We start from the raw sequence: 19,916 nt of genomic DNA on the forward strand, positions 1-19,916 counted from the left end.
CTCTCCGCTCTTGTCTCAAGTGAGCCGTGACACTGGTGGAGGTGCTGGGTATCGCATCATCGCCTAATGATAGGGACGACTCCTGCGAGTAGCCCTCCGTCCAGCCCTTCAAGACATCATCCACGCGTCGAGACACCTGTGCACCGCGCAAGCCGCTGCCTACAAGGTCTGGGCCCGGAATTCGGTCTCTTGCAACGAACTTCGTCAGCGACCTCACCGCCTCAGGAAATGGCGATTGCGAGTCCAACACAGGTGACTATCCAAAACAATCTAGTCCCCACAAGCTTCCACGGTGACACGTACGAAGACGCCGAAGACGGGCTGGACCAGTACGAACGCGTAGCTAAGGTCAATCAGTGGCGTCCGGACCAGAAGCTTTCCAATGTGTACTTCGCTCTTGAAGGTAGCGCAAGGACGTGGTTCCAAAACCGCGAGGCACATTTGACGTGGGACGAATTTCGCCGTCGGCTACTTGACACCTTCGGAAGCACTGATCGCCGAGATAATGCACAACGCCTTCTCGAGTTGCGCATTCAGAAGCCCAATGAAAGTGTCTCCATGTTTGCCGAGGACATGTCTCGTTTGTTTCGCCGCGCGGATCCCAACATGCCGGATTCGAAGAAGCTGAGCCATCTCATGCGCGGCGTCAAAGAACAGCTATTCGCTGGTCTCGTGCGTAACCCGCCCACAACTGTAGAAGAGTTCATTAAGGAAGCCACAGCAATCGAGCGGGCGCTCCAGCAGCGTTGTCGGCAATACGAACGCCTCACTAACGATACGCCTGCAGGAGCCGCAGTACTCAGTGACAGACGAGACCTCGCTGCGTCAACTGATAAGGGACATTGTGCGCGAGGAGATTGCGAAGCAAACTTTGACACCGAAGGATTTTACTGTTGCTTCGGTCGCTGAAGTTGTCCGTCAAGAAATTCGGCAAGCATTCGCACCTCCTGAGCCACTCCCCGAACAGAGTCCCGGGCCGCGCTTCGAGCCACGCGCATATAGCTACGCAGACGCTGTCCGTCGCCCGCTTTCTACCATGCCGGTACAGCAGTACCACCAGCGTCCACCTGTTGCTGCCTGGATACAGAGGGAGCATTTCAGACGACCACAGCTTCGCAGGACCGACGTATGGCACACTGCTGATCGCTGACCATTGTGTTTTCACTGTGGCGAACCAGGGCACATTTATCGTTTTTGCCCTCATCGCCAGGGAGGCATCCAGGAAATGTCACCTGCCACTCCGCGCCAGTTTCAAGAGAGACATCCACGCTTCGACGACAGTGTCACTCGGGAACAAGGCAGCTCAGCTAATCTTCGGTCGCGCTCGCCGTCTCCATTACGTTATTCTTCGCCGAACCGTCGCAGTTTCGCAGACGTGGTACGAGGCCACTCTCCAAGCCCACGGCGGGGAAACTGAAATCAGCGACCTCCGGGGGGAAGGTTGCAAGTCGTCGAACTGCCGAAAATCCCCCATTATTACTGAGAAACGAGCAGAGCAACCCGGAGAAACGGGATGCCGACGAATTTGTAAGTGCCGACTTACCCTTAATAATTGATGGGCACGACGTGACAGCTTTAGTCGATACTGGCGCAGACTTTTCGATAATGAGTGAGCAGTTGGCAGACCGGCTTAAGAAAGTCAAAATTCAATGGACGGGCCCTTATATTCGAAATGCCGGGGGCCAGATAATGATACCTACAGGAAAATGTACTGCACGGCTCCAGATAGGAAATACAGCTTTTGTCGCCACTTTTATGATTTTAAAGGAGTGCTGCAGATCACTCATCCTTGGAATGGATTTCTTGCGGGAGTACGGCGCCGTGGTTAACATACGGGACGGCGAGATAACCTTGTCAACTAGTACAGACACGGGCCAAGACGAAGAGCGCCGACGTACATCGTTACGTGTAGCCGACGACGTCTGCATACCACCACTATCATGCAGTCTTGTCTCCGTAAGTTGCGGAGAACAGTTTGACAAGGACGGTGTAGCTGAACAACTAACTGCACTTCTGTTCCATCAAGGTATTGCCATCGCTCGGGGCATCGTCAGCCTAATCGGCGGTCGCACAGAGGTACTACTGACAAATTTTACCAATGAACGCCGGCACATCAGTAAAGGCACCGCTGTGGCGTACTTTGACGAAATCGACCACGTCCAACACTGCTTTGCTGTAAAAGAGGAATCAACCACCGATACGATGCCATCTACACCCGTCGTCGACGTTGACCCAGGTTTAGTGCCGCAGCAGAAACAAAGGCTCGGAGAACTGATTGACCATTTTAAGGACTGCTTCTCTACAACGTCCCGAGTGCGTCAAACACCACTGACGAAACGCCGCATCATTACGGAGGAAACAGCAATACCCATCCGACAGCATCCGTGTCGCGTAGCTGAGAAAGAGCGTGAAGCAATACAGCAGCAAGTCAAGAAAATGCTAGATGATGTCATCCAGCCGTCGAAAAGTCCTTGGGCATCGCCCGTGGTACTCGTTAAGAAGGATGGCAGCCTGAGGTTTTGTATCGATTATCGCAAGCTCAATCGGGTTACGAAAAAAGATGTGTATCCCTTACCACGCATCGACGATTCCCTCGACAGGCTACGGCATGCACGTTACTTCTCATCGATGGACTTAAAAAGTGGATACAGTACTGGCAAATAGAGGTCGATGAGCGGGATCGCGAAAAGACTGCGTTTGTGACGCCTGATGGGCTCTATGAATTCAAAGTTCTCCCTTTTGGTTTGTGCTCTGCCCCAGCCACGTTCCAAAGGCTAATGGATACTGTTCTCTCAGACCTTAAGTGGAAGACTTGCTTAGTGTACCTAGACGATGTGATTGTTTATTCTGCCACATTTGATGAACATCTCAGTCGGCTACGGTCAGTTCTTCAAGCCATACAGTCCGCTGGGCTTACCTTAAAACCTGAAAAGTGCCACTTTGGCTATGAAGAACTACAGTTTTTGGGCCACATTGTAAGTCACACAGGTGTCAGACCTGATCCTGAGAAAATCGCAGCCGTCGCAAAGTTTTCAAGGCCTACGGACAAGAAGGCAGTCAGACGCTTCCTGGGCCTATGCTCATATTACCGGCGATTTATTGCGGGTGTTGCACGCATCGCCTCACCGCTCACCTGCCTAACCAGAGAAGATGTCACGTTTGTGTGGGGCGAAGGAGCAGGAGGCGGCATTTAACGAGTTGCGGCACCGTCTACAAACTCCACCTGTTCTTGCCCACTTTGACGTGGATGCGCCGACAATGATCCACACCGACGCCAGCAATGTCGGTCTAGGTGCCGTCCTTGTTCAGCGGCAAGACGGCGCTGAGCGAGTCATCGCTTACGCGAGTAGAACACTGTCACGTGCCGAGTCGAACTATTCTACCACAGAGAAGGAATGCTTGGCTGTAGTATGGGCCGTTACCAAGTTCCGTCCGTACATATATGGCCGCCCATTTCAAGTCATAAGTGACCACCATTCTCTCTGTTGGTTGACCAACATGAAAGATCCATCTGCACGTTTGGCACGCTGGAGCCTACGACTTCAAGAGTATGACATGACAGTGGTCTATAAATCGGGAAGGCAGCACTTAGACGCTGACTGCCTCTCCAGATCACAGATCGAGCTGTCAGGCCGAGATGATGACGAATCCGCAGGCTTTTTAGGAGTTGTTGGTGCGGCTACCATCTCTCAACAACAGCAAGAGGACCAGGAGCTCGCTTCACTAATTGATTTCTTACAAGGTCGCACCACAAACAAGCCCAGATTGTTCTCGAGGAACTTGTCATCATTCTGCATATGCAACAGTGTTCTTTTTAAGAGGAACTTCAATTCAACAGGGAAGCGATATCTACTGGTCATCCCTCAAACTCTCCGCAGTGAAATCTTACAGGCCTGTCACGATGAAGCTACCTCGGGCCACCTAGGCTACACAAGAACATTAGCACGGATCGAAGAGAAATACTACTGGCCACGGCTCGCAACACAGGTGAAGCACTACGTTCGAACGTGCCTTGACTGTCAGCGACGAAAAGTGCCACCTACGAAACCTGCCGGACTATTACATCCCGTTCAAGTGCCGGAAACACCCTTTGCACAAATTGGGATGGACCTTTTGGGCCCATTCCCAATATCAATTGCAGGAAATAAGTGGGTCATAGTTGCAACAGATTACCTTATGCGTTGTGCAGAAACCAAGGCACTTCCGAGCAGCACAGCAGCCAAAGCCGCGCAGTTCTTCGTCGAAAACGTCGTCCTCAGGCACGGGGCTCCAGCGGTCATCGTAACCGACAGGGGAACCGCGTTCACGGCTGAACTTTTGCGAACTGTACTCTCGCTCAGTGGCACGGCACACAGAAGGACGACAGCTTATCACCCGCAAAGCAATGGACTTACGGAGCGCCTCAACAAGACTCTCGCAGACATGCTGTGCATGTATGTCGATGTGGAACACAAGAACTGGGACCAAATATTACCCTACGTAACCTTTGCTTATGATACGGCTCGGCAAGAAACAACAAGAATGACTCCATTCCGTCTCCTCCACGGTCGAGAAGTGACTACCATGCTGGATGCTATGCTTCCTCATGATTCCAGCGATTCCGAGACTGACGCCGCAGATTTTACAGAGCGCGCCGAAGAAGCAAGACAGCTTGCGCGCGTTCGTATAACTAGCCAGCAAGACCGTGATGCGCGACGTTACAATCAACGCCATCGATGCGTCGTCTACCAGCCCGGCCAAAGAGTCTGGGTTTGGGCTCCAGTACGCCGCCGAGGCCTCGCGGAGAAACTTCTGCGCCGATACTTCGGACCGTACAAGGTTCTACGACGCCTTAGCGACGTCAACTATGAAGTCATTCCTGACAGCCAATCCTGCTCAAGGCGCCGTCAGGACCTGCCTGAAACTGTGCACGTGGTGCGCATGAAACCTTATTTTGCTGAATGACATGGGCACTTGCTGGTCGGCTGGACACCGGGTGCTACCCGCCGAGCATCGGGACGATGCTCCTTTGAAGGGGGGGCAAATGCCGCGACGCCATCTGTGCCCAACCACGCTGACGACGAGGACGACGACCTCGTGCGTGCAAGTGAGGGGGCTAGAGAAGCCAAAACTGAACGCTTGTTCTAATTGTCTAGATAAAATACCGCTCTCCGCTCTTGTCTCAAGTGAGCCGTGACAATATATATATATATATATACATATATATATATATATTTCGCTCTTACTTTCTTGACATGCTGAGAATATATCTAGAGCAACAATGACAGCCTTTAAGCGGGCCCCCTATAACAACTAGTCTGCCCTTGAAAACAGTACAGTACCCTGTGGTAAGTTCCACTACTGGGTGTACAAAGTGTTTGAGAACACAATGGCTTCCAGAAAAGCAAGGACATTTCAGTAAAAAGATATATTTGTGCCAAATTTTGTAGACATTGTTTAAGTGTACATTTTAAAAGCTGCTGGGTAAAACTACCTTCACCCTTAGCACTTAGATGAATTCGTATCCATAGACAAACTGCATGCTTGGATCAACTTGTGTTGATATTGAGCATTTCTGTCAGAATAGCAGCCCTCAGTGAGTTTTCCCTATTCTGTGAAAACTGTCCCTCTCGGCGACGCATGGCAGTACGTATTAAGAAAGAACCAGCAAAAAAACAAAACAAAACAAACGCACACAAGAAACATAAGACAGGAAAGAGGCAGGAAAGGCTGGCTGTAGTCTAGTGCCTTTAAATCTTCAGAACTTGGCAGCTGTTATGGGTGTGATGGTGGTATTTGAAGTTTGCAGCTAGCCACATTTGTTCTATACAGGTCATGTGGAAATATAGAAAGCCATTGCCTAGGGCTGGCACCCAATAACCTCATGCACGGAAGGCCTGACAGCTGACCCTGCCCCTTTTAGCGACTTGGCAAGGTCCATAATTCACTTTCTAATGTTGCTAACAGTGTCCTGTGCCTGCTGGACTGACTTAACCATTGGCAGAATGGCTGACCACTGAAGACTTTAACACAACCAGAAAGGTTGCAGTCTCGGTTTCTATGGCCAGCGGCTAAGATGTCTTGGACTGCACACGTCTCAGAATGGATGCTGCATGGAAACAGATGTACTAATAGATGGATGGCGTAGGGAGTATTGTAGTAAAACACCTAGAGAGATATAAAGGGGATGGTAAATTATATGGTAATCTGAAGCTGCAACTCAACTACCTAATGCATTCGATATATATATGCATGGCTGGTGAATGCTGGGTGCATGTCTGAGGCCCATATTTTTTTTTTTACAGTAATCTTATTGCATAGGCAGCCAGCGCTGACTAGATGTGTAGGGTATGCTTGTGGTGACTGTTGTGTTCATGCAGCGGCATTCCTGACGCAAACAGTGTGTCTGGATGACACAACGGTGAAGTTTGAGATCTGGGACACAGCAGGCCAGGAACGCTATCACAGCCTGGCACCTATGTACTACCGGGGTGCACAGGCAGCCATAGTTGTCTACGACATCACCAATCAGGACACGTTTGGCCGAGCCAAGACTTGGGTCAAGGAACTGCAGCGTCAGGCCAGCCCCAGCATTGTCATCGCACTTGCTGGAAACAAGGCTGACTTGGCTTCAAAAAGGGCTGTGGAGCTTGAGGTATTGTTCTGCATGCATTTTTAAGTTTTCAGTGATTTTGCCTTGTGTACAGTGCAGTCCACTTATAACGATACCACATATAACGATATATCGGTTATAACGATGGGTCGACATGAGAGTGTCATTTTATGCATTAGGTCTATGGGGAAAAAAACCATTTATAACGATAGGTTATTCACCGCATATCGGATATAACGATCAAAATTTTGCAGTCTGGACGGCGTTTTCCGTGCCAAATAATCGTAACGTTTGCGTTGCTTAGTTCCCTGAAACGAACGATGTCGAGACGAGGCGATGGTTACCTCCGTAAGTTCGTATCTGCCGCCATTACCGCGCAGCGCGTCTCGCCCCGCCCGCGCACGAGTAGGCGCAGCCAACGTTGGCGCAGGGCGCCACAAGATGGCGCTAGCTGCTTCATGCGCGTTGGCCACAGTCGCTCCGAAAGAGAGAGAAAGAAAAAAAGAAGCGACAAGCAAAGCGGCGCGGTAGCGCCCGTCCCGCGTCTCTCTCGCGATAGCAGGCTGACGCCACCGAAGCAGCGTGCAACTAACGGTTCAACCCAGTTCGAAGATAGCGCCGACAAAGCGCAAAGCTGTGTCGCTTGACACGAAGATGGATATTTTGCAGGACTCTCGATGCGGCTTCAAGGTGAGCGCCCTCGTGAAGAAGTATGAGCTCGTCCAGTTAACGATATCAACCATCTTGAAAACCGGGAGCACCGCGATTGTGAAGGCAGGAGCTATCAGCGGCCATTCCGATCAGCGGAAAAGGGTTTAGAGACCCCTTGTACGCCGATGTTGAAGAGGCGCTTTACCAGTGGTTCATCACCAATGGCTTAAAGAAGGCGGGCTTTGTGCGTAAGGACGAACTTCCCCAACCCGCTGAGACCGACCCGGTGGAAGTCGCTGACATAACCGAGCTCTGCGAGCTCGTTCCTACTGGTGACACAGGTGGTGTGTCGAAGGAGGAGTTTTTGACTGCAGACAGTGCTGCCTCGTTCTGCGATGAGGTCACCGACGAGGCGATCGCCGAAGATGTGCTGTCTCGACAGACGCAAAGTTGTGCGACGGTGGCGACGGCATCAGCGACAGTGACAACGAGATCGACAGTGGCTCCTTGACCTCGACCACGATGTCCACGCAAAGTGCACTGTCGTCGATCGACTCCTTAATTGATTTTATGCATGCTAAAGGATTGCCGCCAGTGTTCGCGCAGCAGCTGGAATCCATGCACACCGCGGTTGTGAAGCTGAAGCTGCCGCAAAAGCAAGTGCAGATTTCGGACTATTTCGGCGCGCCTAATCCTTGACACGGTCATTGGCGCTAGAAATAAAGTTTGTTTTTCACGGCCTACTGTATACATCATCTATTCTTTAGAGCAAGTAGCGAATTCGAGTTCAGAGCTGCAAAGGTAAAGAGCGCAAACGCGTTAAAAAAATTTTTTTTTTTTGATAACTGCAGTCCAGATATAGCGATCATCGGTTATAACGATTATATTTTTCGTCTTTATCGATATCGTTATAAGTGGACTGCACTGTATTACACAATTAGTCAAACCCACTTATAACAATATTCAAGTGCCACGAAAATTCCAGTATTATATCTGATAAATTTTATAAGCAAAATATTGGGGTGGCAGAGCTTCTGTGAGAAAACTTTGATGGCGGTGAGGCCAGTGCCTCTTCCCACCACCTTCCTCAATCTGGCTGACGATTGTGTTGACTCGGGAGAAGAGGCAGCAAAGGTACTGAAGCCAGCACACTCACCATGGGCCACTTTGGCCCATTATAGCTTCTGAATAAAGCAAATGAAGCTTTATCGCACCCACATTTTGCCCAGCCTAAGTAGACTTGCTTCGAAAATTTTTTCTTCAAAATGAGTTTAACTTCTTTATTTAACTATCTTTTGCTTTTGTCTTATGTTGGAAGGTAATGTTTTGCGTATATGTTGCAAAGATAATATACTGCGTTTCATACTTTATTTCAAGTTTCTGCGTGCAACCAAAAATGCGCCAAGAGGAGTCAGTTGCAAAATATTTCTGATTTCGGCAAAGTTTTGAACTTAACATTCTTTTTAGTTCGTGGACAGCATAAAAAACGCATGGAACTAATTTGCCGTGAAGCGTATTAAAATGAGCAGGAAAGGTTTTCGACACGATGGTTTTAGTTTGCGTTTAATTTTGCCATGAAATTGGAAAATATTGTGGTAATAGGACAATGCTCGCGCTGCCACTTTCAAATTTTTTGCGTTGCTGTGAATGCTTTTTGGGAATAAAATTTTTGGTTACTCTCATGGAATCGCCCCACTGGTTTTCATGAGAACCTCATGTCGGTCAGCCTTGCTTACTATACGTGAAGCTTGCCGACAGCCTTCTCCAAGGCTTCCAGGTGTCCCACGTTGTGCAGCAGAAGGCCCCCTTGCGAAAACAAAGCCCCAGAGGGACTGCATAATTTGGAGGGCCTCCTTCAAGGACAATGTTTGAGGCAGCTTGCCCTACCGCGTCATTGCGCCCGTCGTCACTGTCGCCGACACTATCCGATGCAAGCACATTTGCGACGATTGCCTCTTCTGTTACAACTTTAAGTCTAATGCGTCATCCACATGTAGGAACTCTTTCGAGTCCTGAAGCAACCTAGTCGACAGTGGGCCAAAGTTGAGCATCACTTCATCGGTGGGAGCTCTGTAGGTTTCGTATAAGTCACTGCTGCCTTGGACATAGCGTGCGGTCCTAACGCAGTTCCACACTGTAGGCACGCTTACTTCGGACCACGCACCACAAACATTACGGCCATCAATAGATTGATCTTCAAGTCTGGTTGCTCTCTGCTTGTCTGCATGGCCATGTCCATCAACAAGACTACTGTATTTACTCGAACCTAGGCTGGCTCATATTCTAAGCCGACCCCCGAATGTCCGAAGCCAGAAAAAATAAAACTTACCTTGAATGTAGGCTGAACAAAAAAAGTGAGGACAATGTTCACAAAATAACAGCTTTTATTTTATATGAACATGCAGAGTTCACCATACGTCGTCATCACCGTTAGCCTCGTTCCTATAGCCCAGACCACACATACGCTTGCGGATGCGCGAAAGCTTGCGTCCGCGTGCCCATGCATGCGCAGACAGTGCAGTATTGCACTCGTCAAAACGCGGCGCGATCTCTGTGAACAGCTTCTCTCTGTTATTGCGCACTTACCCCCGAATGCAGAGATCTAACTTGGCTTAAACTTGACTTCTGGCAGTCTCAAGACAGCTTCGCCACGCGTCTTAAATCGTGCTCGAGCTTGCGGATGACTTGCGAACGACTTGGCTGGCTCGAAGTCTGCTCAAATTTCAAGTCTGCTCCCGGGCTAGCTTGAAACCACGGAGCAAGAAATATTTAGGAGTGGAAACTCCACTGTTTGCGGCGACCAGAAAAGGTCACAAGCCCATGGAGCAGTTATCGTGCTGGCGGCCTGGAAAGAAATTACCGCCGTTGAGAGCGCGCCGGAGCCGCCTGCCCGGGCGCTACATTTTTTTTCGCTGCGGCTTCTACGACGCGCCGCATGGCGCCGCCACTGTATACGGCCCCGTCGGCGCATACAATTGTGACCTTATCTGGTCGCCCGCGCTCGCTCGCGCTGACAGGAGTTTCACCTCCTAAATGTCTTACTCCGTGCTTGAAACTGACTTCGTCCATTATTCCAACATGGCAGCCTCCCGAACGGACGTTGCGAACTACGTATGTGCGCGCACTCAAAGAAACTGTGTGGTTGTGTGCCCGTCAAAAAAGCAAAACGTGTGACAAACTTCCACTAATCTTCATCTTATTGCCAACCAGATGCAAATAGTTTTCATGAGTGTCAAAAAAGAAAGCAGCGGAAATGCATGCGTGGCAGCATCCTTCCTATGCGCACCCTTGTAAGCACTAAACAAGTGAGAAACAAGCGGTAGCGCTTTCAGCGATTAGTAACGAGATAGCCAACAAAACCCAAAGTGCCGCCTGCGCGCGCACGCCAATGCGCGAGCAGTAGTACTATATTGCGATTCCGGACACAGTCTCATTTGACAGTTTCACGGGTGCTGACACTGCTGTACTGACATGCGCAGAACTCGACGGCGGCGAGATCATTCGTCAGGTTTCTGCTGCACCCATTCTCTATGCTGCACCGCTGGACGATGACTCCGAGTCGGAAGATGACGCACCATGTGTTACGCTGCCGTCGCATGCGGAGCGTGCACAAGCAGTGACTGTGCTTTCAGCCGCCTATAGTGACCGTGCGACCCTCTCCGAGATTCAGGCTTATCTGATTGCGCGTAAACGGAACAGCGTGCAACGGCGCACTCACGATTTCTTCAAGCCTAATGCCGAGCCCGAATAAGTGCGTGGAAATAAAGGATTTCATTTTTTTTTCTTAATCTGCTTTTTCGGACACCTGTTTATTCTGACATTTCCGCAGTCCCCGTGATGTCCGAATAAACGGTCGGCGACTGTACATGACTCATCGCAGTTACTGTAATTGCTGGTGCCACTTGGCTTCCAGAAAGTACTGCACAATTTGCGTCGTGTGTACATTCGGATTACAAAACAATTGCAAACCGTGACAATCTAAACAAGCGCGAGCTGACGTGAGCAGGTGATAGTACGAAACGAGTAGCCCGGCCGAGACCAGATACTCTCACATCGAGTAGTTGGGCGGGTTGGCATGAAACCAGTTTCCTGCGCGCACGTCACTCAAGGGGCCGCTCTCATTGGTCTCCACCATTCACTGCTTGCATCTTTCATGTCACTCTGCGTTCGCTCTTTCATCTTTCACTCTTGTGTTCGTTCGCTTGGTCACGCCGCTGATGCTCGCCGCAGGAACGAGCCATAAAGAGCTGTGTTCTAGTAGAATAGGAGTGATGAGCATCAGGCATGGTCTGTTTGTATATGATTGTGCGAGGCAACAGCTAGAAATGCATGTAATGCCCATTTATTGATGACTGATTGCTACAGAATGGTTCTCTTACCTGTTCTGCGCACCATTGCTGCAAAATCTCTCAGCTGCACATGAGTCTCTGTTCTCCAGATATTGCAACTCTTGCTCAGAATGTGCTCGCTTGTATGTTAGGTCATTTGGATATGATCCATGGTGCACAGATATTAGGCATTGAAAACACTGTCAGCTCTTCGGCACTCTAAGTAAACCATTATGCTCAGTTTTCACTGTGCCAATGATAAACTCCGCTTCCTTGTGCAAGAAGCTGTTGCAAGGACAGCTGTACCATGTTTGAAAGATTTGGCGCGCGAAAGCACACATTTGCATTCACATGTACCCAACACAAATTTGGGCATTCAGACCTCACCATTAGAAGTCAGTCCAGCACCAAATCTCAATGATGGAACTACCAATGTTGTCGTGCTGACCAGTCAGCAGTGCAAAGGAAAGCTATCTTGGACCCTTTGCATATAATTCTTGGTAAAGGAGGCTGAGTTTATACAAAAGGAAACAGTGTGGAAAACGAGGCAATGTTTTTTCAACCTGCCCATCTACTGCAAACACTTATTGAAAGTGTATCATGTTAAGGTTATTTTATTAACGTTGCTTGAAAGAGTTCTGCAATGTTGAATCAAGTTTTCCCTTGCTTTCTTATCCTGCACTAGAAGAAAAGAAACTGAGGGCCCAATTTTTATTAGTCATATCATAAGAAGCCAACAAACAGTCACCAAGAACAGCTTGGGAGAAATTACATGTACTTATTAATTGAATTAAAGAAATAAATTAATGGAAATGAAAGTGGATGAAAAAACAACTGGTCACAGGTAAAGCATGAACCCACGTCTTTGCATTACGCAGGCGATGCTCTTACCAATTGAACTACCGCAGTGCCATTTTCCCAACTACTTTCTGGGGTACTTATCTACTAGAACTACTGTAGATTTACTCTAATCTAACGTGCACTCTTTTTCAGATAAAACGGGTCCAAAAATTGCATGCATGTTAGAATTAAGCACGACCCTAAATCAGTGTTACCATGTCGCCATTGGCATTTCAATATGGCCGTCTCACATGTGCTTTGAGCATAGCTGCCGTAGCTTCCTCCAGGTGCTGTAGTACGTATGCTTAGGTTAGTCCACTGTCCATCTTCCTGCTTTATGCGTTTCCTCTATCAGCATGGATGTGCAGACTGCAAATACAAGCAGAGTTCATCATGATGCCGCAATTAAAAGGAAAGTGATCATGTGTGCGGAGATGGACGGAAACCAAGCCGCATCATGGGCGTTTGGAGTTCCCGAAACTTGCTTGCGGGACTGACGCAAACAGGAGAGGCATTCTACTCTGGCAGCTGCTGCATACAGCACGGCTGCACGACCCCTATCTTGAAAGCGATCTGAGATGCAGACAGTCTAGGCGCACTGCGCTGTGTTCTCGTCACATAGTTCGCGTTGAAGTGAGAGGCCACACAAAAGTAAATTCGCTCGCTCCTGCTACTGCACTTCCCCACTCCACCGTTTTGATAGGTTGCGCAGTGTTAAGAACGGCCCGATGACGTGCAAGTTTTGCCTGCCAGTTGCGACAGCGGGCGTCAACTTTTCCTGGAGCGCCGCCGCAAACCTCTAGCCGCGGCGGCATAAGTTGACTTTGTTTGGACAACAATACGCGTGTCCTCGGCTCTCCGTCGCTGGAGCAGTTTGACAAAGCAGGCTTTGTGCCTGAACCCGCCACCGCAGACCTGATCTGCTATGAGCGGGGGAGTTGCCGCGGGAACGTCTACGGAGACCCCTTCCCATGCGCCAATCAAGACGCAAGACAATGGGCAGCCGGCGGGCGTGCTGCGGGGGTCAGCTCGGGGAATAAAATGCGCCTACGGTGCCTGGTCGTCTCGCCTACGGTGCCTGGTCAACTTGTCTACGGTGCCTGGTCGAACGTTTTCCCTCACCTTGGGATCGATGGAGGACCGAGTGTTTATAAACCGCTGTTGTGCGGCTGCTCAGGGCACTTTCTCAAGCAGTCATGTTAGACGGATGAACTGCATGTAGATACTGTAAATAAACCCATATTCCTCGTTCTCGATGAGAAGCAGTCCTTCCCTTCATCAACGTCCTCAGCGTGGATGAGTTGGACGATGGCATGGGCCAGCTACCTTCTAATTCATGCCGGACTCCAATCTTGACAACGGGTTACGAGCGATGGGATTGAGCCCCCAATCCTAACAGCGGTCACTAAGGGAGACAGGTTCATGTTTGCTTGTGCACGCTCGACACCATGCTTGTTAATTTAGTTAGTAAGCGAATGTTTAAAACTTCACGTGGCAGATAAAGCTACTATCCGTATAGCTGTCTACTAATTTGCTATCACAATCGATGCTTCGCCTCTCTGGCGAAACCACAACTTTTATTAATCGTAACTTTAATGTATTGGAAATAAATATTCATTTTCCTAAATCAGTTTTATTTCTGTATGAAAGAACGGGGTGCGCGGTACTGTAAAGGACTTATTTTATTAGGTCACGGGAAACAGGTGTGCGTTACAGTCGAGAGCACATTAGGATCGAGTAAGCACGGTAAACCTGGCCGTGTTAGCCAGCGCCATACCTCACGATCTTGACGGTGGATGTGGAACGCCCTTTTTTGTTGCATGTGTCACATGTATGTGATCTTTATGGGTGAAGGCAACTGATTAATACACCCAGACATGCTACCTGAAGGCATCATTGCTGCCAGATTAACCAGTTGCCTTCACCTATAAAGATTACATACATGTGAGACGTCCCCGCAGGGGCGTCTGCGCAAGCAGGCGTTTGGTGTGTTGCGACACCACGTACCCGAGCACACGAGGGTTGGACCCTCCCGCGTGTAGCCGTGCGCGGCTTAGCCGTGTCTGGGGAAAAGGGGATCCTGGGGGTTGATCCGATGCTGGGTGTCTGGACCTTTAAGGCCCCCCGGCGGAGGCAACACACCCCTTTGGCCTCGGCTTCACATAGACGGCACCTCCAGGCTGACCCACCTGGAGGACATCGGCAGTCGCCTTTTCCTGTCTCTCCCTCCTCGAATCTTCGTCTTTATCTCTCACTTTTTGACCTTTCCTGTCTCCTTCTCTCTTCTTTTTACTTCCTTTTTCCTGGCGGCAAGGGTTAACCTTGTGTAGCTAGCCAGCCTTGGTTATGCTGTATTTGGTTATAGCAGCGATGTACGGCTGACGTTGGCAGGGTTTCTATCGCAGGAACTTCTGTCACGTCCCCCTGTTGGGCTCCATGGTGGGTGGTCGGCATCGCGGCCGAAAACCCAACTGCACCTATGGAAAACTCGTTTCCTAAGCTACCTGATCGCCCTCAGAAACGAGGGCGCACCGAAGAAGTATTTCAGTTTCTCGGACGCCAAGTCCACAATTTTCCTCGTTTTCATGTGATCCACACAGAAAAACCAGCTAAACAAGTCCGAACAATCTTCCCCTTCCTTGTATCTAAGACCCTTACCGAAGTTTTTGGCCCTGGTTATAAGGCGTCGAGGATGGCTAGCGGTGACCTCCTCTTGGAGCTCCGCGATCTGAAACAATTTGAGAAACTGCCAAAACTAGTATCATTTGGGGAGACCCAAGTAGTAGTAACCCCGCACCGCACGATGAATACCACCCGCGGCGTTGTCTCGGACGATGATTTGCTGGAGCTCACTGAGGCTGAACTCTTGGAGGGCTTCAGTGAACAAAATGTTATAAATGTCAAAAGAATCAAGATAAGGCGCGAGGGTAAAGAAATTGCGACCAAGCACCTAATTCTCACTTTCAATTCAAGTGTCCTGCCCGAATCAATCGAGGCCGGGTACATCAAGCTCCGTGTAAGACCGTATGTGCCAAATCCCTTGAGATGTTTCAAATGCCAACGTTTTGGCCACAGCTCGCAGAGCTGCCGAGGCCGCCAAACATGTGCGAAATGCAGTGCCCTTGAACACGCAACTGAAGAATGTAAGAACTCTCTACACTGTGTAAACTGTGATGGGGATCACGCCGCGTACTCACGGTCGTGCCCCTCCTGGAAGGAGGAAAAAGAAATTGTAACCATAAAAGTAAAAGAGAATATAACGTTCAAAGAGGCACGAAGGCGGGTAGCATACCTGCCAAAGAAAAGCTTTGCCGAAGTGGCGCGTCAGGGGGCAGCGTCACAACGGCCTCCGGCGGCTGTCCGACCCACAAGCAGTGAGTCGGCAGTCACGCCATCTGCCCCCGCGACGGTTGCAGCTAGCGCTGCTCCGTCAACCGAGGAGAAGGAACCATCGACCCCGAAGGAGGGCGCAGCCGAGGCTGCCTCAACTTCCGAGGTTCCTTCCTGCGCTGGCAACGGCCGGCGTAGCCAAATCCCTCTGGGAGCCCCATCGACCTCCGGGCTGGTGGGTGCAGGGGTCTTGCCCTCCAAGGCGGGACTCCCTCTGAAATCTTCCCGCTCGCAAGAGCACGTGTCCGGCGCCTCACAAGAGGCAATGGACACTACACCCATCCTCAAGGCGCACCAAGCGCCTAAGGAGCGGCGAGGCTCCCTCGAACGCTCCAGAAAGAACAAAACCCCTATTACAGGGCCTCGAAAGGGTTCTGTAATCTAAGGCATCCCGTCCGTTTCCGTAAACACAGCACCAATTTATTTTAAATATGGATACACAAATCATTCAATGGAACATTAGAGGTCTCCTTACAAACTTTGATGATTTGCAAGAACTCATCCACAAACATAATCCAAAAGTGCTGTGTTTACAGGAAACACATTTAAAATCCAGACACGCAAACTTTCTCCGTACGTATGTTATGTTTCGTAAAGATCGCGATGATGCCATCGCATCATCGGGTGGTGTTGCGATTCTCACACATAAAAGTATAGCATGTCAACCTTTACAGCTTCGAACGCCCCTTGAAGCAGTGGCGGTGCGTGTTGTTCTGCTAAACAAGCTCATCACTATTTGCTCGCTTTATATACCGCCACATTACAAATTAACTAAACATGAATTTCAGTCCTTTATAGATGAACTGCCAGAACCCTATGTTGTTCTTGGCGACTTCAATGCGCACAGCTCCCTGTGGGGCGACTCTCGTATAGATGCGCGAGGTCGTCTTGTTGAACAGTTCCTTTTTTCTTGTGGTGCGTGCCTTTTGAATAAGAAGGAACCCACATATTACTCTCTAGCAAACAGAACCTTTTCTTCAATCGATCTCAGCATAGTTTCTCCTTCTATTCTGCCTGAACTTGAATGGGAAGTTACAAAGAACCCTTACGGAAGCGATCACTTCCCCATACTACTAAGAACACCTCAAGAAAACGAATATCCACCACAGGCACCTCGGTGGAAGATTGAGACAGCTGATTGGGACAAATTTCGAACTCTTACTGGTATCTCATGGCATAACATCTCCTCGTTAGAAATTGATGCTGCTGTGGAGTATTTTACAGCCTTTATAATAGATGCCGCATCTAAATGCATATCACAAGTAAATGACCTCTCGTGCAAACGGCGCGTCCCGTGGTGGACCGACTATTGTAGGATCGCACGTAAAAAACAGAACAAAGCGTGGGGTTTGCTACGCGCTTCTCCCACTGCAGAAAATCTTATCAACTTTAAAAAAGTAAAATCCGAAGGCAGGCGAACCCGCCGACAGGCTAGAAGAGAAAGCTGGCAGAACTTTTTATCGGGCATCAACTCGTACACAGATGAGGCGAAAGTCTGGAACAGGGTTAGTAGGATAAGAGGGCGACAAACATACTCCCTCCCTTTGGTAAACACACAAGGCGAAACTCTGCAAGACCAGGCAGATTCACTTGGGGAGCACTTTGAGCGTGTATCGAGCTCAATCAATTATTCCCAGTCCTTTCTTAAACATAAAGAAATAGAACGTAAGCCAATCATACGAAAATCCAGGCAGAATGAACCGTATAACCGGCCTTTTAGTATTGCCGAGTTGAAAGCTGCCTTGAACACATGCAAAAGCACTGCACCGGGACCTGACAGTCATGTATGACATGATCAGAAACCTACATACTGACACACAAGTTACACTACTTACACTATTCAACACTATTTGGGCTTCCGGATACCTCCCATCCACATGGAAAGAAGCGATCGTAGTCCCTGTTCTGAAGCACGGAAAAGACCCCTCCTTGGCGGCAAGTTACCGTCCGATAGCTCTAACTAATTGTGTAAGCTTTTTGAAAAAATGATAAATCGCAGACTAATACATTTCCTCGATGTCAACAATATGCTCGATCCTTATCAGTGTGGATTCCGAGAAGGGCGGTCGACGACCGATCATCTTGTGCGCATAGAAGGAAATATCCGCGATGCCTTTATACATAAACAGTCTTTCCTATCGATATTCCTCGATATGGAGAAGGCATATGACACGGCATGGCGTTACGGTATCTTGCGAGACCTGTCGGAAATTGGCATCCGTGGAAATATGCTGAACACAATTGAAAGCTATTTGTCAAATCGTACCTTCCGAGTAAAAGTCGGCAATGCACTGTCACGTCCCTTTACGCAGGAAACTGGTGTACCCCAGGGAGGCGTGCTCAGCTGCACTCTCTTTATCGTTAAGATGAACACGCTACGTGCTTCACTACCACCTGCCATTTTTTATTCCGTATACGTAGACGATATACAAATAGGCTTCAAATCCTGCAATCTCACAGTATGCGAAAGACAGGTACAGCAGGGCTTGAACAAGGTTTCCAAGTGGGCAGACGAAAACGGATTTAAGGTCAACCCCCACAAAAGTTCTTGTGTTCTCTTCACAAGAAAGAGAGGCCTGGTCCCAGATCCTTGTGTAGAACTGGGCGGACAACAAATCCCTGTCAACAAAGAACACAAATTCCTTGGTGTTATTCTTGACTCCAGGCTCACTTTCATACCTCACATAAAACATCTTAAAGAAAAATGTCTTAGAACAATGAACTTACTTAAAATCCTATCCCACACAACGTGGGGTAGCGACAGACAGTGTTTATTGAATATATACAAGAGCCTAGTTCGATCACGGTTAGATTATGGTGCCGTAGTATATCACTCTGCCGCACCGAGCGCACTTAAGATGTTAGACCCCGTTCACCATCTGGGTATCCGTCTGGCCACTGGCGCATTTAGGACAAGCCCTGTTGAAAGCCTATATGTAGAGTCAGATGAGTGGCCACTCCATCTTCAGAGAGCAAACATCAGCTTAACGTATTTTCTCAAGGTTTGCTCTAATAAGGAACATCCGTGTTTCACAATCGCTAACGACTTGACGTGTGAAACACTTTTTCATAACAGACCCTCTATGAGACTTCCTTTTTCACTGCGTGCAAGAGAACTTAGCACGGAAATGGATGTCCCAGTTCTAGAACAACGCCTAATGCCTCCAGCTAAGCTAGTACCCGCCCTGGGAGTGGCAGCTGATAGAGTGTGACACATCCTTTGTAGAGGTCACTAAACATGCGCCAGAGACACATATCAAAATGCATTTCTTGGAGCTCCAGTACAAGTACTCATGCACAGAGTTTTACACAGACGCTTCTAAGTCGCATGCCGGGGTGTCCTACGCAGCCATTGGTCCGTCCTTCTCGGAATCCGGTGTACTGCACCCTGAAACAAGTATATTTACGGCTGAGGCCCACGCACTATTGTCGGCTGTGAAACATATCAGAAAATCAAATATTCAAAAAACAATTTTATTTACAGACTCCCTAAGCGTCGTGAAAGCCTTGAAGTCACACTGTAAACACAGAAACCCCGTAATTACTGAGCTCTATTCTATTCTCTGTAGAGCGTATGTGTCTAACCAGCATGTCATTATATGCTGGGTGCCTGGACATAGGGGCATCGAGGGTAACGTTCTAGCAGACCAGATGGCCACATCAATTTCCTTGTATACAGTCAATCCTGCTGCTTCGGTCCCTGTCACAGACCTCAAGCCTTTTTTAAGAAGGAAACTGCGAAATCACTGGCAACGTATGTGGGACGCAGAAGTAAATAACAAACTGCACGTGATAAAGCCACAATTAGGTTCTTGGCCCCCCGTAACAAAATCACGGCGAACAAATGTCCTATTCTGTCGCCTGAGAATAGGACACACATTTGGCACGCATAACTTTCTACTCACTGAAAATGATCCTCCAACCTGCGGTAGATGCGGGGAGAGGCTGACCGTCCTCCACGTCCTCCTGGAGTGTCGGGCAGCCGAATCTGAAAGAAGGAAACATTTTTCCCTAGCATACTGGCAGCACATCCCCCTACATCCCGTAATGTTACTCGGCCCAGAACCGCTATTTGATACCAACGCAGTCCTAAATTTCCTGAAAGATGTTGTCCT

At 49.0% G+C, this 19,916-nt stretch overlaps 1 protein-coding gene across 3 annotated transcripts in view; it reads left to right on the forward strand.

Annotated features, from left to right (window-relative positions):
- Nucleotides 1-19,916, forward strand: part of Rab5 (RAS oncogene family member Rab5) — a 55,604-nt gene that overhangs the window by 12,715 nt on the left and 22,973 nt on the right. For all 3 annotated transcript variants that reach the window (XM_050189943.3, XM_050189942.3, XM_055077420.2), the window contains exon 3: nucleotides 6,360-6,634. In XM_050189943.3, coding sequence (XP_050045900.1) covers nucleotides 6,360-6,634 — 275 coding nt within the window. The remainder of the gene's footprint in view (nucleotides 1-6,359; nucleotides 6,635-19,916) is intronic.

Source organism: Dermacentor andersoni, chromosome 2 (assembly GCF_023375885.2).
Source record: "Dermacentor andersoni chromosome 2, qqDerAnde1_hic_scaffold, whole genome shotgun sequence".
NCBI lineage: Eukaryota > Metazoa > Arthropoda > Arachnida > Ixodida > Ixodidae > Dermacentor > Dermacentor andersoni.